This window comes from Melospiza georgiana, chromosome 5 (genome assembly GCF_028018845.1).
Source record: "Melospiza georgiana isolate bMelGeo1 chromosome 5, bMelGeo1.pri, whole genome shotgun sequence".
Classification (NCBI taxonomy): Eukaryota; Metazoa; Chordata; class Aves; order Passeriformes; family Passerellidae; genus Melospiza; species Melospiza georgiana.
Window position 1 is genome coordinate 58,134,737 of NC_080434.1, and position 27,225 is coordinate 58,161,961.

The following is a 27,225-nucleotide window of genomic DNA, read 5'->3' on the forward strand; positions in this document are numbered from 1 at the left end:
GAAAACCCTTTGATGAAACACCACCCAAACCCATGCCATTGCAAATCTCAGTTTCATTTCTCCAAAGTCCTCAGAAACATAAACAAACCACACTATTACATAGATGGAAGCTAAATAAGAAAAAATATACAGGGCCAGAGTTTAAACTGGTTTAATAAATAAAATATGATAATTTGAAATATCTGGGGAATTGAGTGCTAATAACATCTGATAACTTAGAATCATATCATCATAGGAAGATATTGATTGAAAGAGACCTTTAAAGCTCATCTGCAATGAGCAGAGACATCTTCAACCAAATCAGTTTATTCAGGGCCTGTCAAACCTAGTCATGAGTGTTTCCAGAGATGGGGCACCAATCATTTCGCTGGACAGCCTGTTCCAACACTTCACCATCCTCATTGCAAAATACTTCTTCCTAATACCTAATCTAAATTGACCCTGGTTCAGTTTAAAATTATTGCCCCTTGTCCTATCACAAAAAGCCCTGCTAAAGAGTCTATTCTCATCTTTCTTCTAAGGCCAAATGTTCTCCAAAGGATAATATATTGCCTCTACAAATACCAGAAAAGTAACTTGAAAGAAACATCAAATGTGGAAATGTTTCACTAAAAAATTCCAAATGTAAAGTAGGAATGACATATAAAGCATGAAAGAAATCTCAGAGAGAGTGAATTACAAAGATACACCCACAGTCTATGGGTAAACTGTTTATTCAGCTATGGGTAAAACTGTCTTCATAATGGTTCATCATATGCATAAATCTTTGAGTTAAGGAGTCTGAATGTGAGAATGTGAGAAAGTCCCTATAGTTTTTTCAATGCAAAATCTTTGGAGCAAACAGATTCATAAATTAGTATATGAGACCTTTCCCTCCTCATGCCAGGCTGATTAAAAGGATTGGCATGTGCAGGAATGTCGAGAGAAACCAGTATTAAGCATCTTTAAAAGAGATAAATGAGAGAGCAAAAATCTGCAGTGCCCCTGGCGTTACCTGTAAGGTCAGGGAGACAGTGAGCACTGCGAAGAAGACGATCATCAGCCCAAAGCCTCCAATGAGGAGAGGCCTGCGCCCAAGCCGCTCAATAACCAAGCCCTGGAAAACAAAAGGTGGCACTTCACCTTTCTGAGGAAACACTGAAGAACTTGGATCATGAAATATGTTCTCTCATTAAATATGAAGATCAAAATTCAACCATGAATTGATTTTACACTGTTCATAAGCTATGACATTCATAATTGTGCTCACAGTTATATTTAGAATATTTAACATGTCTGAAAGAACAAGTCAGTATTGTATCCTTATCTAGGGCCACTGAAAAAATTGTTCATTGTTTGAATGGCTCACAGATATGCACTAAATTTCTATGATAATGTTCTTACAATACATAATTTTTAAATACCACTGCCTTTAAGTGAATTATAGTCTCTTGCTTTTGCATTTTGATTGTTTCCTTATTTCAACATCTCTCTGAATTTAAGCTTAAGACATTTAAAATTTGAGATTGAAATATTTTTAGCAGAAATTACATCTTAATTAAACAAAAAAGAAATATTTTTAGCAGAAATTACATCTTAATTAAACAAAAATTATTTTAAATTTCTTTCTTTCTCAAATGTAGAATAAGCATTTAGTTTTAATTTTGGATAATTAGAGTAATTAGAATATCCAAGCAAAAAAGTCCATGCAGCCGAAAATTTTGCTCAGAGAAGTGATTTTAACACGAATACTTGTGCAGTTACACCCATTTTCAATTTATATTTAACATCTGAATATAAATCACAAAATCTGAATACTTATCTGCTAGAGAAAAACACAATGGAAAATTTCTTAAAAAGCTGTAACTGGAAACTCTGCTAGTCTGACTCATTAAAATAGGCTAATACGTATTTTGTCATAACAGCTGATGTACTTTTCATGTTGGTGACTACTAAAATTACTAATTACACTTGGCTTTCTTATAAGAAAAATAAGAGGATTTTATGAAGAGTAAAATGTACCACTTCAAATAAGTTGAAGTCAGAATCACAAAACTATTTGCCATTTCATTATTGACTGGTAACTGAACGCCATCTTCTGCACATCCTTTGAGAAAAAAAAAATGGGCAACTAAAATGAAATTTGGAGTAATACTCTTAATTCTGGGAAACAACACACATCACTCCACTGCCAGCATCTAGAAGAAATGTGTTAAAGCAAAGTACAGAGACACCCACAGATGAAATGCCTTGAGAGGCAAGTGCTTCTCCCTCAGTCTGGAGCTCACCAGGGGATTTTAGGGCAGGCTTGTCTGTCCTAAATACACGTTGATGTTGCACCCTGAGCTGAACTTCCTCACCAGAGATATGCTCTGTGATGCTGCAGATCACTGAAAACAGCTCTGTGGCAAGATTTTTCATTCTTTATTTCTTTAAATGGTGAAATACATTTATTTGGACAATTTCCACGGCTTCCATAATAGAATTTTAGAATTTTAAAAAGACCTGCACTGATATTAAGAAGATCTTATGAGGTACAAATGTTTCAAAACTGCAACTTGCTTCACTGTCAAAACCTCTACAATATGGCAGCTATTTCCCATTATGATTAATAAATCCATCTTGCAAACACACATGACCACACAGACACCGAACCAAGAGACAACTTCAATGGCTTGGAGGGCTAAAAAAATATTTGATAGGTCTGTAAGACCCATCTTCTGCAATTTCTGCAAGAAACTTCTGCAACAGATGTTTCACATGTAATTTGGAGTGGATTATATGTTCAGCAATAAATGTTGCGCATGTAATTTGACATGCTGTGCAATTTCTGTTATTTTTTTCAATGCTGGATTGATGGTTATGATCAAGACATCTTGGTGTTACACAGCTGAGGGGTTTTGTATTAAAACAGGGCCAGGGATGATGCTTCTCTTAGAGGGAAAAAGTTCATAGATGCCTCTCATACAAAACATGGAAAAAATGTGATATATAGTTTTCACTTGTAAAACTCAAAGCAAAAAAAATTCCAGTAGGAAGGACAGTTTGGATTTGGTCTTCCATAACAGCAAGTTTTCCTGGTGAAAGAAATGCTGTTTTTGAGGGTGTAAACAGACAACAACAACTTAATTTTTTAGTTATGATTATACAAATCCAGAACTTGTTCACTTGCAGAACCCGCTAAGATACTTATGACTCATAAGAAGTAGAAGATGATTCACCATTTTCCAAGTATTTATAGTTCTGAATGCTCCACTGCTATGTACTGGTAACTGTTACCTATTGAAGATCTATAGCAAATCAAAATATGCTGTACAGAAGAGTAAATGAAATAACAAGAAATCCAGTGCATGCTCAAGTAGAGACAACAGAAGAGCATTAGAACTGTTTTCTGCGATAACACCTGAGTTATGTGCCAGGCTGTGTAGGTTGATACTTGTTTCTGTGTGATCATAAACATGTATTTGTAGAAACCTATACCCAGCCATGATGGTTAGCACAGATGAAATGATTGAAAATGTGTAAAAAATATTGCATCCAAAATTCTCACAACAAAAATGTTTTGTGATAAAAAGGCAACTGATATACAAACTACATTAACAGCTCACACAACTTACTTCTGTCTGTCAGGAAACACTTGTGAATAAAGTTAAAGAAGCAAATGTCAACCTTTTCACTTGAGTCAGCTGCAGATACCAGGGCTGACATAATGAAAGCAGAGTGCAGTAAAATAGGTCAGACAAGCTTCCTCGGATAAAATGAATGTGCAAGCAAGTCCTGCAGTCCAAATAGGAGGTTGCATACTATTCCCTACTTATATCCTGGCCCTATATTATACTAAGCAAACCCTGTCAGCGTTTCTTGATGTCTCAGCTCTGTGAAGAAGTTTGCTCTATAAGTTAATGTCAAGAATAGCCACACTCTCTTTCTCATATATTTTGGATAAAGGTCCGAGTAAGACTCTGTGACTGGACTCAGACTTAACATGGCAAGCTAACACTGTGTTATTTCCATTTTAAATATCAGGATTAAAATGGATAACCTCATTTATACCACTCTATGACACAATGTGTAGTATCTTGTACCCAGGAAAAAGAGAGGAACTGCAGACTGAGAATTATAAACTGAGGGGTTTTATTCATACTTTGATGTATATCCATTAGTCTACTATAAGAATTATTAATTTTAAAACACAAAAGGGGGTATTGTATTTAAGTACCTAAACTGGAATTTAAAGGCATAGCACCAACTTTGACCACATAAGCACAAGCCTTAAAGAAATATCTGTCTGCAAGGTTCTCACATCAATTTGCCTGTATCTGTATTAAAGCCACAATAGGATCTTATAAACTTCTGCAGATATCTGTCTAAAGATTACTCTCAGTAAAGCATGGAATTGATTGCTGCATTTCTAAGCTCAGTCTGAAGTATTTTGTAGTGAGGCATCCTTAATCAGCTTCACTTGGCAGTGAAATTTTCTGTTCCCTAAAGATGCTCTCCATACTCGATACCTGCCAAGACCAGCACAGCCAGGACATAGCCCATGCAAGGACCTATCTTAGCCAGCCACCTTTGCCTCAGCAGTGCTTGGCAACAGCCCTAGGGCAGCACAAAACCACTCATTTCCTTATCCCTATTCTGTCCCTTGAGTAAACTGTAGATATTTCTGAAGCAAAACTCCTTCTAGTGATGATTCAGTTGTTAAAAGTGTTGAGCTATCAAGTTTATGCTATAAAAGCCACACTAGATCTCAACCTTGATCTGTGACAACTTATTGTGGCTGGTGCTTTATTTTCTAATTATGGTATTTGGATGCCCTGTTGCAGATCATCCCGAATAGATTGATAAAAGAATTACTCAAATTCAATGCTTTTAATCCTCAGCAGCAAAAGATACATCTTTAAAACTTCCAATTTCTGAATTTATCCTACAAAAGAATCTGAACTACACAAATGCAGCCTTTAACCATGCACACCTTGGGTCTTGGGAGTGGTGTTGTCAGGCAGACCTTCTTGATGAAACTTTTTCTTTTGGAAGGCACTAAACAGATACTTCAACACATGCAGTCCTCATCTATTCAAAAGTCCATATGTATTAAAAAATTACAAAGGAATAATGTCTTTACCTAAAAAACATCCTAAACAATCTTTAACTAAAACCAAAATGTTGATCAGTTGTGGCCTAAGCCAGTGTGTATTAGCACAGTCTCTCTCTGCAGTCCATCCTGCAGAGAAAATATGTCCAAATGCCTCTGGCCTTTGACAAACACCAAGATCTGAGATGCTGCTTGCCCAATCTCTTTTCTACTGCTGTCTCTGTCTGGGCTACTACAGACCAAGATATCACCTTCAAATTCTGGCAATCCTTGGGCAACAGCTTGGCAGGGTGAGGGGAGAAATAGGGGGAAATGCCCTGTTTGCCCCATTCTTGCCCGCTCTACTTACATCCTACTGGAAATTGTGGGTATGTGAAGGCTGATTCTGAGTTGGTGGGAACAATGTCACATGGGACTGCATTAAAAGTCTTACTAAAAATCAGATTCTAACAGAACTTCCTAGGAACCCTTGAGATTCTGGTATTTGTCAGCTCATTTTTTTCACTTGCTAAGACTGGCTGTTACTTGGACATATCTCTTTCCCCTTTGACGGTGGACCCAGGGTTTCTGTGGAGATGTCTTGCATCATCCTGTGGAAACCATGAAGGAAATGTGTTGGAGATGAGAAAACCTCTGGAAGTATCTGGAATACCCTTTATTTAAGATGGGCCATGCCCTGAGCAGGGAATATTTCCTTCTATACCGAGATCTATTAGCAATAAAAGAAACAAAGAATGAGTCTAAGAGCCCTTTCTCGTGACATCCTAAAGCAGATTAGAATCATCTTGCTAAAGAAGGCTGGCTTCCCTGACTTCTGTGTGATACTGCAAAGGATTTCCTACATTCTCTTGTGGTCTAGTACTGCAATGTATTTTAACTCATTCCAGGCTTCACACAGCTTGTCTCTGTCACAGGCTTTTAGTAACACCTTCATGCATCATCCTATGGGAAATACTTGGGGCACAGTCTTCTCAATATAGTCACGTCTAGACTCTTTCTGTGAACACTGTAAGAAAACCAAATTTGGTGCCACAGATGGCAAAATTGGATGTGGGATGCTTAATTTGAATAATATTCTCTTTTATTCTAGGCTGGGCTTCGTGGAGGAGGGAAGGAATCTTTTCAGACATTTCCTTCTGTCTCCCATTCACCCTGCTGCTGTGCTAAAGAAAGGCACTGGAAAATTGTTTTCTTTGCCCACTGAGAGTAAGACAACAACTAAAATTAAACTGAATTACTAAAACTTAGAAAACAGCAACAGTAATCAATCTTACAGAAGAACAACTAAGTTTGTGGTACTTTAGAAGTTATAGAACAGACTTCTACTAAACACAGAGAATTATTTAGGGTATATTCCACCCTGCTTCAAAGAATTGCATCAGGTTAGATAACTTACTGATGTGACATGTCTATGAATAGTAAATCTACTCAGTATTTCGTTCCAGAGGATAAAAACCTTCAGAAACAAACTTAAATTATGAGCACCCCACTAAAAAGCAATTGTCTAGCAATTCCTCTAAATCAAATCTGGGTTAAGTACAATGGGTAGAATTCTCTATCATTAACCAAAAAATATACAGAAAATTTATATTGTCTCCCTTGAGAGAAGCCAGGGCATCAGGATGCAATGGTATACATATTTCATTAAGTAAATTAGGAAGAGTTGGTGCAAGTGGAAGTTGCGGCCAAGTTATGTGAATGAAAGGAAAATTATGATGAATGTTTCATCTTTCAATGTCTTGTTTATATGGCTTTTGCTGGAAAGGAGAGGGGATGGAGCTGTAGGCAAATAATGATACAAGTGGGCATATCAAAGGATCTGAGGCAATACAGAGCTATGAAAAGGATGGAATATTAATTGTCTTTCCTCATGGACCACATCAACATTATTATTGTTGTGCTGCTGCTGCTCCCAAGAGATGAATTAAAGGGAGACTTTCAGAAATTTTCACAGTTTCAGTATTTCATCTCCTAAATATTACTTTGTTTCTCCATGAAATACATCTCTATTTCACTATTTTCCTTTGGCATTCATAAGGGTCCCTTTAATGGAGGTCATCAACACCAAAATATTCTTACTGAGGCTCAATCTCATGACTACCTAATTTATATATAATGATCACAGACGGTGCATGATTTCTAGTGGACATTTCCAATGCTATTTCATTTAAGAGGACAGAAACCATACCTCTGTAACTGTTTACCTTTACTGAAATTGTGAAGTTTATTGGGAGTAAAATCTGTTTTCTGCCAGCAAACACAACATATTAAAAAATACCAGGAAAATGGAGTTTTCTTCTTGCTTTCTTCTGTATAATCTCTGAGTAATATAAAAGGCATACACCTGGCTTAACATTTAAGGCTGTGAAAGAGATTTTTTAAAAAATATCAAAAGGAGACATTGGGAGAGGTTGGGAGTGGGAGGAATCCTGTCCTCACCACTAGGCATGAAAACTTGATGGGAACTTACTCAAATAAAGAAGCTGCAAAATCTTCAGCTGAAAAATGAAATTCATGTTGCTGTTCCTTTAAACAACAGAAATGAAACATTTATGATGATTAAGGAAATAAAATTAAGGCTAAAAGGCAGTGTGTCCTGAACTGAGAAATTGGAAGGGAACAGGTGTATTGGTACATCAGCATTTCCAGAGGCACAGCAGGTAGCACTAACAAAAAAAAATTAAGAAAATCTCCTCTTGAGTACAGAAAGTTAAAACACATACCAGGAGCCAAGGAACACCCATCCACCTCGTTATGTGTGAGGAGTGTGCTCTGAAGAAACCCCACAAGTTGACAGCACAGAAGGAATTGAAAAATAACAGACCCTATTTATAGAATGGCTTTAATATCATGGAATGATCTCCATGTAATTATACTCTGTTTTCACATAAAAGAGGTGTATTCTTCACCTAAATCAGTGGTAGAATTATGATCATTATTTTTCCATATATCTTAAACAAAGAACCATGTGTGCAGTATCACAAAGAAATTGTAAGAGGTAGGCACTTTCATATTTCTCTATTTCTACCTATTGAAATGAATCATAAAATAAAAGTCTCTTTAATATAAAAAAAAAAAAACAGCGGAAACCAGATTTGTGGAAATTCACAAACATCCAAAGGTTAAATGTGATCCCGTAGAGTCCTTATGTTCTAGACTATAAGAAAACATACCTGATAGATGGATTTAGTTTAACATTTTGTAGGTCACAGGCAGTTACTCTGCCACTGAAAAGGACTCTTTTTCCAAAACCATTATTCTGACATTTAAAAATGCTTGCTGCTGTATTCAGTATTGTTCAGATGGAGTTGGTATAGAATATATGAAGAAAAAATTCTAACAAAGAAAGGTCTGCTGGCTTGTTTGCAGCTTTCCGTTCCAAAGACTTCTCCCATTGCTTCTTATCTATTGCAGTACAAACATAAATGTATTTCCTTTAGCAATTAATGATGTAATCACCTACTAAAACGTGAAGTTTTAGTTTGCTCATTTAGTGTATCATTTTCCCTAGTCCTTTCCTGTACATAGATGAGTTTGTCTGTGGACATCTCCCTCTACATTCAGAGCAGAGCAAAGGCCCTGCTCTGGAGCCCGTGGGTTAGGAAAGGATGCCTGTTTGTGCTGAGTGAGCAGCAGAACTGACACCACATGGGACTCTCTTGCTCCAGCAGGGTGGCTTCACTGTTCCACCTCCCTGGGTGGCTGTTCCTGCTGGCCACACTGAACATCTGTAGCTGTGCTGTGCCTCAGCCCTCTCCAAACAGCTCCACAGCTGCCCAGCAGGCTCATGAGAAGACTGAGATGTGAGTAAACCTCTGCCAGGTAAGGTTGTTCTACCAGGTGAACCAATTTATGAGTCATCACTAAATATACTTTGGCCCTTGCTGTTTCTGACTTATTTCTCTTTACACATACAGAGCGCTGCAAGACATACCAACTTTTTCTGTTCCTTTTGTGGATCTAAAATTAAAGAACATCTTAAAAAAATATTCCAAGAAAACAATTTGGTTTAGGATTAAAATTAGAAATAATATTTTGAATTGCATTATCAACCATTACACTTAATCAACATACTATTCTTTTTATATTTTTGGCTGTATAAGAAAATAAAATCGAATAATATTAAAATATCAAGCATGCTAATGGATTTTCATAACCATACTTACAGAAAAAACAGCAGCCAGAGTCTCAGCACCACCAGTACTTAGTGTAACATAAGGGATTGTTTCACGATTGATCCCAGACTCACTAAAGATGTTGTTTGTGTAGTACCAGATCTGCATCAGAGAGAATAAAATGAATTATTAATCATTAAAGGTTGAACTACAATATATTGGTATTCAGTCCAACCATTCAACCTGCTTGAGGTGAGACTTGTTAAAACTCTGAGCACTCCCAAGGCACCAAGGGCTGAACAGGACAACAGACGTAGGGAAAGTGCAAATTCCAGGTGGATTAGGCACAATGCTTCTGTAGTTCCACTTGCAGGCCCAGGCAGAATTACAAACAGCTTCAACTCAATTTAGCTTAATTCACTTTAGAAGTAAATCAAAGAAACTCACTTTAAGCTTGAGCAGAAGGATACAAACAGGTTTCATGCGGCTTACAAAGCAGGTTTGTGTAGCTTTATGGAATACTTCAATAGGATGCAACAACAGAGGAGAGAACAGGAAAGAGATGTTGTGAGGCAACAAGAGGCTGCTCATTTTTTGGACAGAAGGAGAGAGGTGTTATTTCTGCTTTAACCTTACTGGAGTGTGGATAGCTGCAGTCAAGCCATCCGCCCAATCTCTCTCTATTATCCACAGAAAGAAAAGATACTTTTAAGATTAGAGTTGCTTGGGGAAAAGTAATATGCTGTTTTAATCAGAGGCTTGAAGTAGCTGTCACTAAAGGATAGAAATACAGGTTGCATGACTTAGAGGAAGTCAGTCATATTTAGTCATTAAAACCATATTCAGGCAGAGAATATATAGTGGCAACATTCTAAAATACCAAGTCTGGTAAGCATCAGGGTCTCATTCACACCAACTTCCCACTTTGGGAAAGAGTGACTTATAGCAGTACGTCATACAGTGTATTATACCTCAATATGAAAAAGTATAACATTCACCAGTGAAACTTCACCCTAGTTTTGTAACTTATTTAGAACTGAGATAAAATGGTGGAGGATAAATAAGTTTATTATGGTTCATATGTATCAGGTAAATGTTAACAGAGTAGAAGAGAAGAATAGGAAATAATTTATGTAAATTTAGGTCAGGCTGTCTGGTATTTTGTTCTAATTGAAAACATTAACATGATTGGAGCTTCACCATGATTTCTGTTCCACGTTGAAATAAACAAATGTACAGTTTTAAGTAAAACAAAGTTTGATCTTAAGTAAAATCCTTAAAAAGAAGCAAGTGTTCTCAGGTACCAGCAGGGTGATTACATAAATCTGCCAGCTGGCTATTTCCCTGGAGAACAACCTGAGATTGTCGCCCAAAGGAATCCCAACTTTCCCATATGCCCTGTCCAGATGGTAGTTGTGGAAAAGACCAGACTGACTAACAGGGCACTACAGACAAAGCAAATGAGTTATAAGGAGCCTTCCCTGCCAGCAAAACCTGGCTGGTGCTGGCTCACACCCAGCAGGTTGGTTCAGAGGCACTCAGGCAAACCAAGACCCGGGTTCACCAGTATCTGTCACACCTGGACCTGTCCTCTCATCTTCGAGCTTTGGATGACTCGAGCAGCATCAGCCAGGAAAGCCAAGTGGTCCAGCTGTTTCTCTTGACCTCTCAATTTTCTTGGTTTTACTATTAACTGTTACTAACAACTGTTTAAATAATCCATTTCAGAACAAAATTTTTGTGTGAATAATTTTTTTTCATGTTTGGTGACATTGCATGAGAGGAGAAACAGAGTAATAATAATAAGGAAGGCTTGAAATAGCCAACTCAACACACAGGTTCCCTGACAAAGAAAGTTTTTCTGAGACATATTTTCAGAAAGTGGCCATCCAATGACACTCTTAAGTAACTCTGGCATCCATTTTGGATTGGAGATGCCTGACTATCTACCCACAACCTCACTGAAGCCATGAGAGTGTGATTTCATTCTGCCACAGAGTACTGGACAATTTCCATCAACTAGTAAGTATGCTCAAAGTCACAAAACTCCTTCATTTCCCCTGAAAATTTAGCTGTGATCTTTTCTTATAGGCAATGTGCTCCATTGAACAGTCTGTTTACTACTGTAAGTGTCATTTTTTCTCCATTATGTGTTGATAAATCTAAAAAGACTGGATGACAGGATAATTCTGGGGCTTTTTTCCTCAAAAATCTATCCATAATGAGGAATAAAATAACCTGCCATTAGCACTGAAATCCTACCATTAGAAGAAAACTCCACCTATGCAAACATTATTGTAGTTTACCCCACAGGATGAAAAAACTCTTTTAATTCCCTCCTAGTATTTTGCAAAAAGCTTTCAGATACAAGAGTTCCAATTGCATTAATCTTTTAAATAGTCTTAGACAAATTACTTATATTTGGAGTCTTAAAGCTATAGAGATACCTGAGATAAGCCTGAGCTAATATTCACAGATACAAAAGCACATAGATTTATTAGCCTTGGGGGGAAAATCTAGCTGGAGTGTGATGCAGAGCACAGTGAGAGTTCCTTGCATGAGCAAGAATATTGCTTATATATATAAGCAAGTAATGCCTTTGAACTATGGCAAAAAATCCCTTCCCTTTGAGGTGCTTCATGAGAAAATTTGTTTTGTGCAGCATAAAGCATCTAAGCCAGATGCCACAAGCTGCAGCAAGGATAGTTCTGGCTGGATGAAACGAACACACTTTCCACAGTGTAAGTGGTGTAAACACCTGGCAGAGGTTGCCCAGGAGGGTTATGATTCTTGACCCTTGAATATGTTTCAAACACAACTGCACAAGGCCCTCAGTGGCCTGAGACAACCCTGAAGTCATTCCTGCTCTAACTAAGGGCTTGGACCAGGTAGAGGGATCTTCTGGCCTTAACTGTCCTATGACCTTCTCATATGGGCTCAGATAGGTGCTGAAGGAGACTTCTGACATATTAATGGCCAATAGGATTCACTGTTTTATGTCTTTTCCCTCTTTTGCTTCACTTTCCAAGACAGGAATATTGAAGCAACAAAAAAAATCAAATATGCAGTGCAACCTTTTAAAATCCCTTATAGGAAGTTTTGAAGTACTTCCCTTATAAGAAGTACTTCTGTAAGTACTGAACTGAATGAATCCAAGCTGAAATGTCTACTGCAAAAACTCTGAATAAGCATGAGGCATGTTCAGAAACAGAGAATCTGAGCATCAGAAGTGAAAGCTGCATTCTCTTCTTTTGCTGATCTTTTCTACCTTTCCATGTATTCCTTCAAAGTTAACACAACATGGCTTTTCTCAAACATTTTTTGTTTTACAAGCCCCCAAGCAATACAGATCTCTGGATCTTCCCACACACTGCTGTCACAGAGTCACTGCTAAAGGGAATTCACAGAGGTTGGTAAATAGTGTAATCCAAAGCTCGTTATAAGGGAAAGGGGCTCCCCAGGAGGTGCCATGGCCCGAGGCAGGACACTTACAGCATTCAGCCCACAGAGCTGGTAGCAGCCCATGGTGACGACCACGGTCAGGATCTGCCATCGCACCGCGCGCGTTCGCAGCAGCTGAAGCACCGACACCAGCTTGGTGTTCCTCTGGGCCCGAGACTCTGCCAAGACTTCCTCTATCTCCTGAGACACATCACCTTTCCCAAGGAATCTCTGAAAGGCTGCAAAGACAGGACATGTACTTTAGGCCAGACACTTGGGACGGTGTGCATTTATAACTGTCTTGCATCTTTAAAATGGAAATGTTCGGCACAAACAGGAGGCATACATGGGCTACAACTCAATTATTCTTCTGCCAACAATATCATTCTGCTCCAGATGTGATCTGGTTCATCCCTGCTATTGGGCTCAAAAACTGAAACCCAGCTATAAATTGTCTCCCTATGAGATCTCTCTTATGTTATTTCATATATAATACAGCCTAAGGTCCAGTGAAGAGTGAAAACCCTGTGTGACTTGAAAATATTACCAGAGTGCCTCTGAACACTATTTGACTTAACTTTTGCAGCCTAACAGTATAGCTGTTCATTGTTGGAGATAGATTGGATAGAGAAGTAGCAAGATGTAAAGGAAATAGTAAGATGTAAAAATACATATAAGTCTGGTAAACCAAGAAAAGGCAGACATTGGAAAGGAATAGCTACTACTCTTCATACTTCCTCTTGTTTTTACTAGCATATAGACAAGAAATCACTTTGTCAAGGTAATTAATACTAGAAATAATTACCCAGAGCAGTTCAAGACTTAATATTTATCAATGCTGGAGTCATGGGAACAAATTTACATGGCCAATGTAAGGAACCAACCAACCTCATCTCCCCAGAAACACACCACACCATTTTGTATTGCACACTGATAGCTTCCTGAAATATCCCTCCACTAATAATACAGGCTTTACACCTCCCACCTCCTTCAAGACAGAGATACCTCCAACTGGATGTGATGTGTCTCCACCAACCTTGTTTGACAGATGTTGTCTATGCAGTCATAGATACTTTTGTCTCAATCTAATGAACACACCCCAGGGGCTGGCATTTTAAGAGATGTTTAAAATGCTCATCATCTCAGAGTCACTGCAGAGAAACAATGACATTACAAACACCCCTGCAACAAGGCTTTGCGACCCAGTAGGATGCTAACATTCAAAACAATCCTTTACACAGCAGGTCACCTGAAATTGTCATTTTTATTAAATGAATCAGTTCATTTAGCTCACCTAAGAGCAAAACCATTTTTTCTTATCCACAGCTTTGCATAACACTGCCTATAAACAAGTGACCACATATTTCGGTATGTTTAACACACCTTTGGATCAGAAAAATCACTTAGATGGTCAAGAAAACTATAGATACTGACCAGTCATGGTTAATACATCCAGAATTTATTTAGATTTTGAAGTTAAAAAATTTTATCTTTACCCAAGTGAAAAGGGCAATTTGTGGCACTTCATTGCTGTGATGGATAAGACACACAAAAGAACTGGTGACCTCCCAGAGCATCCCTCTCTGATACTTTGCTGAATGCACAAGGCTGCACATTCTGCCTTCTCCTGGTCTGGCAGTGGAGGGAGCTAACTTGAGCTCTGGGCCAAGCTTTTCTGAGGCACTCAGCACTTCTAATGCATTTTAATGGGCCCCACCTGATTCTGCTTAACAGAGATGATGATTTTTTTAAGTCATGAACGACCTCTGGGTGTTGAATCAATTCATAACATTCATATATTCTGATAACCAGTTTCTATCTTGTGAGAGGAGAGGTCAGAATTTTTAAATCTCCCACTAAAAGTAATTACACTTATCTTTTCAGACAGGCAGTACAATCAGAAATGAATGAACAAATTCAGACCTCAGAACTAAAATTAAGCTGCTCAGGTTTGTCCTTGGTTATTGTCCATTTTTTAATAAATAACGCTCATTGTAATGAGTGTGATCTATTTAAAGACAGTGATAAGAAATGTAAAATTAGAACAATGTGTGCCTACAGTATGTTTAAGTCCATGTCTCGTGCTGAAATTACACTTTCCTCAGTACTATTAGAATGTCGATTGAGAAAAATTCAAGTAAAGATGAGAACAACCAGACATATATCACCATGGTCTTCCATGAAAGGATTCTCTCAGATTTTTAAGCATCTGGTGTAAATTAGGTCAGTGCACAGCTTCCTTTATTTTTCCTGTTCTTAAAATCCTCAGCATTACTTTAGGTCACACAAGTCAAAAACATAGGTGCAATCAAGTAAAAAGATAGCAATCTGTCTTTTTTGCACAAGGGAGTTTGCTGTATTTCTAGAGGGATGAAGAACTAAAAAACTGCAATTACCAAAATTGTCAAGTACAAGGCAGGAAAAACATAGACACCTGATTCCTTTTCTTTCCTTCATGGCATTAAGTAAAAAGATGTAAATGCCACTAGGCAATGGTGATGGATATTAAAATTACCAACAAGCCAAGAAATACTAAGAAATTACTATGCTACCCATGCACAGTTTTGAATAGGCATCGCCCAACCTTCTTGGAAAAACATTTTCCTGCTACTCAATGTCTTTAATTTTCTTCCATTACCAGCTTTTCAGTACCATAAGAATCACAATTTTATATATAAATAATGTGGAAAGAAATTCTGCATTAGCAGAGAGATAGGGAAACTCAAAAGTCTCTCAATGTGTGATGTTCAATTTATTAGTTTTACAGTCTAAACCCTGGCATTGCTGGCACTGAGAAGCACAGAAGTCGTTCCTCTCCTCGCTGCAATGACTCATTTCCCTCCGTGACTGGCTGCCTCTCTCTGTAGGGAAGCTTTATTTTCATGTAACACTTTAAACATCTAAGGAGTTGCAGCTCTAGAAACTTTTAAAAATTTCCAGATTCCTATTTAATTCCTTTGGATCAGAAGGTTTTAGAAGCTCAGCCTCCAAAAGCTGGAATACTGCCTTCATAAAATAGGAAAAGAACTGGATGGTTCCAATCAAAGGCAAAGAAGTCAGGAAGCCCTTCCATTTACTCCACCAGTTTTTATTCATCTCACCTAAGTGAAGGTGAAGCACCTGAAAAAGGTTCAAATATCTGGAAAAAAAGTCAGTTGGTACCATCTCTAAAACAAATCAGGCCTTTAAATTAACTGAAGAGGGGCACTCAACATCTCAGCAACATAGGGAATTACTAATTCTTTTTCCACTATAGTACTTCCAGGACTTGGCAAAGAAAGCAGTTATTATCAACAGAATTAGCACATGAATTTTGAGATGAAATTTTAAAAGATCAAAATGCTATTGAGTGGTTTACAGTATAAAGCCAGCACCAGGCAAAGGGAGGCAGAAAATGAGAGAAGTAGTCAAAGTTTGTTTGGGCTTACTCTTTGAAAAGAAATGGAAAAAAACTAAAATAAGCTGCTGGAGTATTATGGTCATCTGTTTCCCATGGACACATTTGCTTCCCTGATGATCAATTATATTAAATCCAGTGTCACCCTGTCTCACATATCTTTGTCTAAGTTCTGCTTAAACAGCATCTTGTTTGGCCACTGTTGAAGATAGATAGTAGAAATTTCCCTGTAATAACTCCATGTTACCACAGAAATAATTCACAACATGAACTAAGAGTTATTTCATATAAACTAATGTTATTAGAGTACTGAATATCCAGAAGAATAACTCGGGTATATCTTCCTAGAAGAGATATAAGTATAATCTTCCTAGAAGAGATATAAGTATAATAATGCTATTTAAATCTAGAAAAATATAGATTATCTACTAGCATGCAGCATAGCAAAATTTAAGAGAAAAAAATCTCAGAAAATATAACTACAGACAAATGACTTCAGGCTTTTCGCATATGTCACCTCCCTCTTCTTCTAAGTAAAGAATACACAGATCTTTTTTGAATTATTATCCAGTTAAGGATTACATTTTTGCCTGCTTGTATTTGTGGTTTTACACACATCAATAAGCCTGTTCAGGTTCACCTGAAACTAGCCAATATGTACTGCTAAAACAAAACATATACATGCCACCCTAAAATAACACAAGAATTGGTAAACAGAGTTATATTAAAGGTCCAATGACATAATATCCTTTCTAAAAGACAGGAGGCTTAAGAAAAGTTTAAAGACAAATCAGACACACCACAATCACTCCAGCTTTTGGCAGGTAAAAGTCTGAGATGAAGCCATCATCAAAAGCCAGCAAGTGTAGTAGTCATGGCTGTCTCTTCCTTTCCAGTAAGAATAGTTTCTAATCCTTACAGACATACAAAACCCACAGAGAAACAAAAATAAATAATATGTGTGCTTGTTGTCAGTCATAACAACCAATTTAATCACCTGATTTGCAGCCACTTCTTCCTCCTTTAAAGTTTGGGTTTAACACCTCTCCAGTCCATGTGGGCCCCCTGAAGGCCTTCGTAAAAAATTGGCTGCCTGCTTTTTTAAATCAGGAGTGGCCTTGCTCTTTTGTCACATGAAAAGATATCAACCCCAATCCATCTTTCTGAAAATTTAAATCCATGCTTCTCATTATACCTATTGTAATGCTTTTTTCATAACCATGGGACTTTTAATGTATGACTGAACATACTGGATGAACAGATTTTGTATGTCACCAACAGATGTTGCTGTGACATTTTATCCAAGTTGTTTGACCCTTAAGACATAACAATATTCTTTTCTCTGGCAAGCTGGGATACCAGCTGAATTATTGATTTACGTGACCTGCTACTGTGGCTGCATAGAAAATGCAAGATTCCTCCCTGTAAGAGTGCACTTCAAAAAAGACACCTCAACTCTCCAACTGCAAGTATTAATAACCCATGTTTTTAGTTGTAACAAATGTTCCATTTTATCACTACTACTGATTTTATTTCTTTTACATTGTAGTGATACTCACAGATTAGGGGTGCACTTGGCATGCAACTAATAGAAAGCCAGTGTGAAATCCCTGTCTTAACTGTCCTAGAACTTGGATGTTAAACTGATGCAATTATAGCAGCAGGTTTTTCTTTTTCTTCCTGTTTCTATCCCTGTCACTTTTCATTTCCACAATCTCCTTCCAAAGTCCTTCTCTTCAACCACTTGAATATTCATTTTTCTTCTGCTGTCTGACCTTGATTGAGAAGGATCACACCAGTTAAATGCTAGGCAATTTCTTACCTTCTATTCCTATCAAATGAGAAGAATATTAGTTATGGGACCTGGGAGAGGAGCTGGGGTGGTTCTGCCCTTGCTTCATTACCAGATTTTTCTTCTTGAGCAAAACAGGTTTACAGATTATGCTGCTGTTCCAATGGACTGTTCTCTCCCCAAAACACATGGATCAGTTCTCCCACGCTCAGCAGTGAGAGACAGGAATATGAGAGATAGTTCAGATCCTTCGGGTCTCAGGGAGTAGGATATAGGCTGGTGACATGCAGGAAGATGAGCCAAGCTCATCTGTCAGTGCTGCTTTTGGCGGCAGAGAGCAGCAAGTCAGACAGGGTGTGTCGGCTCAGCCGCGCACCGCGCGCACGGCTGGAAAAGGGAAAGCAGGGCACTGGGCAAAGCCCTGCTGATGGGGCTCAGGAGACCTCACTCATCTGAGGAATCGCTGCCCCTGTGCCCCAAAGAACAGCTTCTCTCACGGTGCTGTGACTTAGGCTTGCACATGATGCCTCTCTAACCCTCCACCCTCATCCCTTCGTTTTTTCATTGTTCAGACATCACGTTTTGGTCCTTCCCCTTCTCTCATCTCTTATTTGCCCCTTAAAGACATCTGCCACAAAAGGGTTTGACACCATTTGTATTTTGGTAGCTAAAGACTGGTTGTCTCCTGCGACAGAGATGGAAAGGAGGGGATGAAAGCAAGGGCAAAACTTTGTGGAAACTCAATGACCTAAATTATCTCACTGGATTTTATTGCTCTGTAACAATTAGGAAGATTAATGTTGTCGGCTCCATTTTAGGAGCTTTGGCATACATGCATACTTTGGAGTATTTCATAAAGACTAACATAGTCATCTGCTTTAAATACAGCAGACCTTTTGCAAATAATAGTTTTATATTTCTCTGACAAGGTATAATCCACAGTGAAATATATATTTGCATGAATAGCCTTGATCCATTAAGGGAAAGAAAAGGGATTTAGTCAGTAGAAAGAGTTGCAATTTTCCAATATTAATATGCAGATTTAAGCTAAGAGGCAAATAATTTAAAAGCATTACTGTAGTCATCATTAAAATGAAGAATTCTGCTTTGTCATTATATGACTTACAAGCAGAAGGGCATTTTAATAAATCACAACTCCTCCAGTCTTCTTAATACTTAGACTTTTCCTCCCCCATTTCTGCTGATAATGCGAATATCCAGATGATTTGTCTCGATTGTTGATTCACTCTCCTATTTTTTGAATTCCACTGTAGACCACAGTCAAAAATTAGTTACACTGTGTATTACAACATATCTCAGAATTGAGTCTTTTCTTATAGAATTAATAAAATCCAAAAGCATATATTCATATGCAGTTACATTGAAAAGCTTTTTATATCAGCTGTCTCTTTTTTCTCTGAGTATCTAAATTTATAGTCCTTAGGGTGGCTCATGAAAGCCATCTTCTTTTAATCAGTAAACCAGTGGCTAAAGCTCATTTCCCCAGGCAACTGCTCTCCTCATGCTTTCTACTCCAAAACCTACCTCCAATGTGTCTGGATTAGATTTCAAATTATTTTCAGAACACGTATGCTGAAAACATCCCAGAGTGCAGTTGGCACATTACCAAGCAACAGTAAATGGTGTGAATTCCAAGGCAGGTGGTGTTATTTTACTGCCATGCTTTCTAATTTTTCAACTCTGCCTATGAGAGGTCCAGTTTCACTGTCAGTGCTGAGGTCTCCAGGTACTGTAGCAGGATTTTCAATGGTTCCTCATAGCAAGTGTAACATTATGCAATTGCATTGTAGATGCAGAGCCTTTGCCAGCCATAGCTCCAGAAATATATCTACAGTTTTATCAGGCAGAAACGAGCCAGTTTAAACTTGGCACCCAAAAGCCAAATTTCTTCCCTGCCCAGCCATGGTGCTGCAGAAGTTTCCACCTAACAGCCAACCTGAGCCAGGTCCTGCTCTGAGCACCACTGACAGGGCAGCCCTTTCCTTGGAAAAGCTGCTCTCTGGCTCCTCAAAACTCTGCTGACTCCTTAAGAACACTTTCCAAAACCTTGTTGCTTTTGTGCTCTTTTTTTTTTTAAGCATTGAACTGTATGTCTGAGGCTCCAACCTTTATAGAATTCTTCATTCAACACCAAATTGAGACAGCATGGGAGTCTCTTCATCAGTATGCTATTGCTTTTTCAGAGGGCTCTTCAGAATAAAAAAGGCCAATTGTTAGTTTCAAAATAAAAGAAACTAGATGGAGTTGCATTAATTTCATGCTAAAAGGTTATTAAATTTGTATTTCAGGTGTTGATACACACTTTATAAGTTTTTGCAAGCAACTGGTTCATGACTAAAAATGTTAAGGGTCATATTCAAACAAAGTTTTTAAGAATAATTTGTAAAGCATTTATGTTTGGTATTTTGGTATTATAATCAGACTCCTTTTTTATAGACTCCTGTTTTTCATATGTTGTTATAATAAGCTAAACCAAACTTTTTAACATTCTCTCACCTGTATTGGGACCCTAGTAAATTTACTGGGGTGGGGAATGCAGCAACTGTGATCACGCAAGCAAATTATAGTTTTATATCTGGAACCTAAGGTAAGGACGAAATATTCTGTGTCTGCAAAGGTGAAGCAATATGGAAGCACTGGAATTTTTCAGTTAAACAGATGTATGGGGTTTTTATTAGATCAACAAAGGTTATTGAATTACAGAACACAGCAACTACTGGGGGAAAAAAAGCAGCAACAGAATCTGTGTTTTTATTAGACAAAGTGCAAAGACTGTAGATAAGGGAGAGCCACGATGACTGAAAGCACCTTTTACTTTCAAATGAACCCTGCACAGAGCAGCTGGCACAAAACAGCAGGATGATTTGGTTAGTTCTGTATCACTGTGTGTATAATGTTATATAAGTTCCCTTGCTGGAGAATTTAATTTATAAAAATGTCAAAGCTACAGCTATATTTACGCATACATAGACAAATGAAAAAGTGAGAAAAATTATTGTCAAGAGATTGTCTCCTATGAGAATACTCTGCTTCTAGTGTGGTACCAGAATCAGGTGTCTCCAGCCTGAATTCCTACAATAAACACCCTTTGTTGCAAAAAGGAACATATCTTACCTTTTTCTGCCTTGCTCCTGTTATGCTTTTCGAGTAGGAGGTACCGAGGGCTTTCGGGAAGAAAAGGCAGAATCACAACTTGTATCAACGATGGAACAATGATGGCTCCAAATAAGAAAGGCCACCGAGATTCCTGCAAATGGATGCAAACAGGAGTCAGTAATACTCTCCCAAAGTGACACTTGGAAGAAAAATAGCTTTGATAGGAAACACTGTAATTTTTCATCATTCAAAGTATTGCGTCCACCACCAGTGACATGTTCCTCCTAAGCTCAGTAAGTGGTTTGAGCACTTCCCTCTCAAATCACCTTACTCAAGGGCCAAGTCCCCAAAGCACTTTCCATTGTCAGTTTTTATTTTACATTCTTTCATTTCAGCAAAGCCTAAAGTATGATCTGCATGGTATGGGATGTAATCCATGTCTCAAACCTGAAACAGGGCCCAAGATAACCAACTGAATAAATCCCAGAAATAATCGGTGGGGTATCTCCTAATCAAACTTTTCACCTGTCCTTTCAGGTGAGAGGAGTGTTTTTAAAAAATTCTCCTGGGATGGGAAAACAACTTGAGAAAGTGTTTTTTCCAACAATTTAAAGCTTGAGGTAATTGGTCATCCTAAGAGCCTGCATTACCATGAAGGCTTCAAGACCCTATTTCTTAATTCCTTTTTTTCTCTTTTTTTTTTTCCACTTGAGTGGAAAACTTTCTGTAATGTAGATGAACCAAAAGTGGTGAATATTATTTATGGACAAACAAGTATGGATCTTATTTTAAAAATTAGAAAACTAAGGTTCTGTCTTTAAAACCGGTCAATAATTATATAATCAAGTGGGTACTACTTTGTAAAGGATAACTTGGGAAAACAGGCAGTAAAACATTTCACCTTCATTCCATATCTGCCTGGAATAATTTCCTGCAATATAAACCTCTTTGCAATGTACCATATAAAAAAATTATAGGGTGTTATAATTTTTGACTGTACCTCCAGATAAAAATGTTACTCTTGATCAGCCCATCATATTTTCTGAAGGTTTTTTCCCACCATGTCAAGGACACTTCTTAAAGGAAAAAAAGTATTTTTTCTATACAGTTATTATCAGCATTCTTCCCTCCTACCTATGGAGATTTCCATGGAATAAACTTACACTCCTTTTAAAGTCTCCTATAGTGTATAGGAGACTTTCTATGTTGGTCACATTTATCTCAAATAACTCTTCTTGAAAGCATTATTTTGAAAAACTTATGAACAAGACTCTGAACTTACCCTCCACAAAAAATAGAAAACTAGAAAACTGTGCTACTATAATGAAAAGCCCTTTATTTTTGCCATATAACACACCGAGTTTCCTTTATTTCCTCTGTTAAAATTTCTGGTTTACTTCTTATCATGCTAACTTCTAAAACCTTAAGGTAAACTCATAAATACTCAGAAATGCTCATAAATATGCTCCCACTTGCCATTTTGGCATGAATTGATCAGAAAGTCACTGAAGCCAGTGGAAACTTCTCCATCCATTTCAAAATATTTCATGCCTATTCAACATTTTGGAGCGTGTGCTCTACTTGCTTTTCTCCTCATTTACATTATACAATCTTAACTCCTTCCTCCCAGTACAGAAAAGAAATAGTAGGAGTAATATAAGCTTAAAGGATCATCAAAATTGCTGGAAATCAGGTTGAACTAGAACCTCTAAAGAGAACTAAGAGAAGCAGGCAAAAGGAGGGTTTCATAACCCCTTTAAGAAGGAATAGAATGGGACATATAGAGGGACAGTGCTCAGAAGCAGTAATAAGCTAAAGGCAAAAGACAGTGTAGGTGACTGAGAAGACACTTAAAGCACTTTACCTCAATTGTCAGCAGTAAGAAGAAGCACACAGGCACTGCTGGGAGAAATGAAAACAACCACATCCCATTTTATTTCAGGAAAAATTTAAAAGAGCATGAAATGTTTTAATTACAGGGGACCTGATTTCATCACCCGCTCAGAATTGGTACAAATAACATGTCAAGATGGTAAAATTTTCATTTTAAACTGTCACATTATGGATATTTGCTTAGGCTGGAGCATGAAAAACCTGGCTTTGATGTATTTACAAAAGACAGTTAAACAGTAGAGCAAGTTTGACAACCACAGACTCATTCAAAGGTTGATGGAATAAAATGCAAAGCTGCAGAGACAGAAGATTGGGTGGAAGGGAGGGAGATAAAGTATGGCATGGATTTATCAGCTGCAAATGAAACAAGATTATGGTGCACTGAAATACAGTAAAGAAAATGTTGCCATGTCAGAAAATCATCAGCTAAAATGCAGAAGATGGAACTTATTGTAACCATCAAAAGGTGGAAAAGAAAGTGGCATGGAGAAATGTCAACAGGCACTGCTGACAGCTGAACTATCCCTATCTAATTCAATAATCTATTTAAGCACCAGTGACATTTAGTATTCTCAGCAATTAGGAAGATTTTGATGAAATGTGAAGACACTCTCAACACAGACCAGGTAAATAATATACACAGAAATATATTTTAAAGGGAGAACAGAATTGTTAACAAGGCCATGCAACAGAGGTTGGGAAGAAGTGCTGTAGTGCCCTGGACATGGGTACCCATGGGCCAATTAAATATCCCAGTATGAGATGAATAACAGGAGTAAAGGAAATATGCAACTGTGACAGGCTTCACTCTCTCTTTGTTTCCCTCTAAATAATTTCACAGAAACAGAGAAACAGAATGGGTTGGAAGGGACCTCTAAGATCACCTTGTTCCAGTACTCTGCATGGGCAGGGACACCTTCTACTGTCCCAGATTCCTCAGAAACCCATCCAGCCTGGCCTTGAACACCTCCAGGGCTAGAGCATCCACAGTTTCTCTGGGCAGCCTGGTCCAGTGTCTCACCACTCTCATAGTGAAGGATTTCTTCCTAGCACCTGTGCTAAACCTCTCCTCTTTTAGTTTAATAAATAGATTTAGTTATTTTTATGTATTTATTTTAAAAGCATAATCTGGACATATCTGGACATATAATCTGGAGAATCTCCCCTTCTCAACTCAGCCACTGTTGCACAGTCAGGGTTCTCATTTGCTCTCTGCCCAGAGTTTGGGTTTCTGTGCTGTGGAGATCCCCATGTCCCACTGAGCATCCTGACCCCAGCTGCTCCCAGGTAGGCTTCCCCCATTCTGTCTCCTGTCCATTCTAGAGCCAAGGGAAATGCTCACACCCCAGACAGCTTCTCCTAGGCTCAGGCTGGACATGGGGTAGCACAGGGCACTCCCCAGCCCTGCTCTGCATCCCTGTGCAGCCACCATGCTGCCTCACAGCACTGTCAAGGGCTTGGCTACCTCTAATGCTTGAAATGAGCAGGAGATGGTATCAAAATAAATGCTCTTTTCCCCTTTTTAGCACTCAGTGCACAGGATGATCTGTGATCTCAGTGAGCAAGTCTATTTACCAGTCACTATTAAATAATCACCATTTAAGTATTCTGGAATTAATTCCTTGGAGATGGGGTTATGATGAATTTACTACAGTGCTGAACAACTTATAAACAGAAATGACCTTTTTGTATAATGTTCTTCTGTAAAATGACATATTTTACCCATTTTGTATGTGGGGAACAAAGAGACAAAAGCCTCTGGCATCCAATGCAAGATACTGAAAATATCCAGGAAATAGTGATTTGGTAGTCTCTTCTTTTTCATTTTTTATAAAAAGCAAGAACACTTTTAAAATTTTAATTTTGCCAAATATAATCACACACAGAGACAGAAATAATTACATCTAGTCTAATTTTTAGATGCCCTGGAGCATCTTGCCTCAGCCTCCTGCTGCAGCTACAGGAGGATGCAGGTCTCTGTGATATTCTGTGTCACACTTGCCAGTCTCACAGGGACACCTAAGGTACCATAGGGCATCATGATGAAACTGTCTGCTCATATTCAAGCAATTCAATTTTGTCCTTTCTTGTACAGACTTGGCACAAAAATTGGATATCAGAAATATCCCATTTGGCCCACAAAAAAAAAAAAATGTATCCTTGCTCAGAACAGACTGGGAAAATTTACTTAGGCATGCAAATGCCAGAATACTGCACAAGTTCAGCATTTCTCTGTTAATCTGCTACCACACCACATAAAACACTCCTAAAAGTAAAGGACAACCATGCTGGCCTGGGGCCAAGGACTGAAAAAGCACTGAGATGGAACTAATTTCTTAGCTTTAGAACTAACTTTTCTTCCTTTAGTCAAGGCTATGGCACAGTGGTGATGATAATGTGGCAGCTGAGAAAAGAGAACTTCTGCATCTCAGGCTTCAGAGCAGCTGCTCAAGTATAAGGTGCAAAACAATTGCCTTCCTCTCACCTTCCTTGCACCACTCCAAACACTGCTCTGCAATCTCCTCTGGCTGCAGGGGATGCTAATCTCACAGTTATAGCCCTGCTGGACACAATTTTCTCTTTGCATGACCCTTTCTGTAACCCAATTTGCCAAAAAGAATTTCAATAACAGAGTTACAAATTGCTTACCTTCCTGTTTAAAACAGAGGCAACTCAGACAATATGTGTATTTCACCTCTGTTCTGTACCCAGATGTTTATTTTTACAGGTCCCTACTACAGCTATAACTCTGACAAGAAGATTACTCAGGTATCAGTATCTTCTCAGGTAATAATCTGTACAGAAAATCACAGACTCAAGGCTGTACAAGTCTGATATAAAATTCACAGAAATCAGCAGGAGATTTTTGTTACTGAGTAAATGGCCTTTGGATAAGAACTTAAAACAGCTTTGAAAGTGTCTGGTGTCTGAGTACCATGATTTTCTCTTCACTAAATGGCATGTTAGATCATGGAAGTATTGAGAGGGAGAATTAAAGTATCTGTTACAAGTTCCCCAGATGGTTTTTTGTCCAGCTTTTTATTGGAGTAACAGCTAACTTTTCACTGCATACTTATATGGCATAATTTGTCCCCATTTATTCATCTCCAAGAAAAGCAAAATTTTCAGAGAAAAAGCAATGGGAAATGGGAAGCTTTCACATGGGATTATTATCAGCAGCCAGCATATATATTTGAGCTTATTTAGGAAGAAATATTAGAGGTATGCTGGAGCTAGACAAAATTTCTGACAGAGCTTCCTTTCAGTGATGCATTTAGACTCAGGTTAGCATCCATAAATAACAAAATATAAAAATAGTAAATTAAAATAATTGAGTAGGATAAGACTCAGCTTTTTAAACATGAGAAGATACAATAATTCTGATGCCCTGGGGTACCTCAGACGTCCCTGTGGGACTGGCAGATGCAGCACATAGAAATCCAGAGACCTGCTTCCTTTTGGGACTGTAGTGGGAGATGAAGAGAAGCACTCCAGGGCATCTAGAAATTGCGTTGGATGCAAATGTTTTTTTATTTGATTATATTTTGCCAAAGTGAAGTTATGAAAGTTAGACTAAGGTATATTAAGGTTAAGAGAAAAACAAACATAAAAGCACCCAAAGCACATTTGCTCTTTTAAAAACAATGGAAATTATTGAATATTTCATCTTAACATTTTTTTACTGATAAAAAAATTTGGTTTGGATTTTAAAAAATCAAAACCAAATTAATTTTAACTTGACATTTACTTCAAGTTTAAAAAAATCCCTCAAAATACTAATCAATAATATACCTCCCATTTTTTTTTTTTTTGCCAGTAGTTTCAAAAGCAAAGGCACTCAAGAGTAGAAAACACACCCTCCTACTCAATATGATGACTGTATACTATCCTACAGTGTTTGACCAATCTACCATGGCATTAATACCCAATTTGTAGAAGATAAATTTACATATTAGGACATGAATTTGCAATAATAGATAGTTTTACAATGTATAATAGAAACTAAAACTGAAATGTTAATTTTGAAGGTTAAGAACCTTCAAAATTGTTCTAAGTGGGGGTTATCTCCCCAGTGTGTGAAACATACTTGGAAGGAAGTCACAGGTGAAAACAATTTAGATTTATTGCTTAATAACAGATTTGTAAGTATTATCAAATACTCAAGCACTAAGGAAACAGGAAAATCTGAAATATTCATCTGCTCCTAAACATTTGAAGCAGAGTCCAACTTACATAAGATGTGTTTTATAGACAAACACTACTATTATTAGGTCAGCTACAATAGGTGAAAAAAAAAATCTCCTTTTTAAGTCTGATCAAGTTGCAGAATGTCATATTTTAAATATCAGTATAAACAATGCTCTAAGTTTAGTTACATAGGTTAACTATGTTTCAG

At 37.8% G+C, this 27,225-nt stretch overlaps 1 protein-coding gene across 3 annotated transcripts in view; it reads right to left on the reverse strand.

Moving 5' to 3' along the window:
* The window catches only part of SLC2A9 (solute carrier family 2 member 9), a 78,473-nt gene that overhangs the window by 26,591 nt on the left and 24,657 nt on the right, over positions 1–27,225 (reverse strand). For all 3 annotated transcript variants that reach the window (XM_058024854.1, XM_058024855.1, XM_058024853.1), the window contains 4 exons: positions 20,955–21,087; positions 12,682–12,869; positions 9,241–9,351; positions 995–1,096 (listed from right to left, as the gene is read on the reverse strand). In XM_058024854.1, coding sequence (XP_057880837.1) covers positions 995–1,096; positions 9,241–9,351; positions 12,682–12,869; positions 20,955–21,087 — 534 coding nt within the window. The remainder of the gene's footprint in view (positions 1–994; positions 1,097–9,240; positions 9,352–12,681; positions 12,870–20,954; positions 21,088–27,225) is intronic.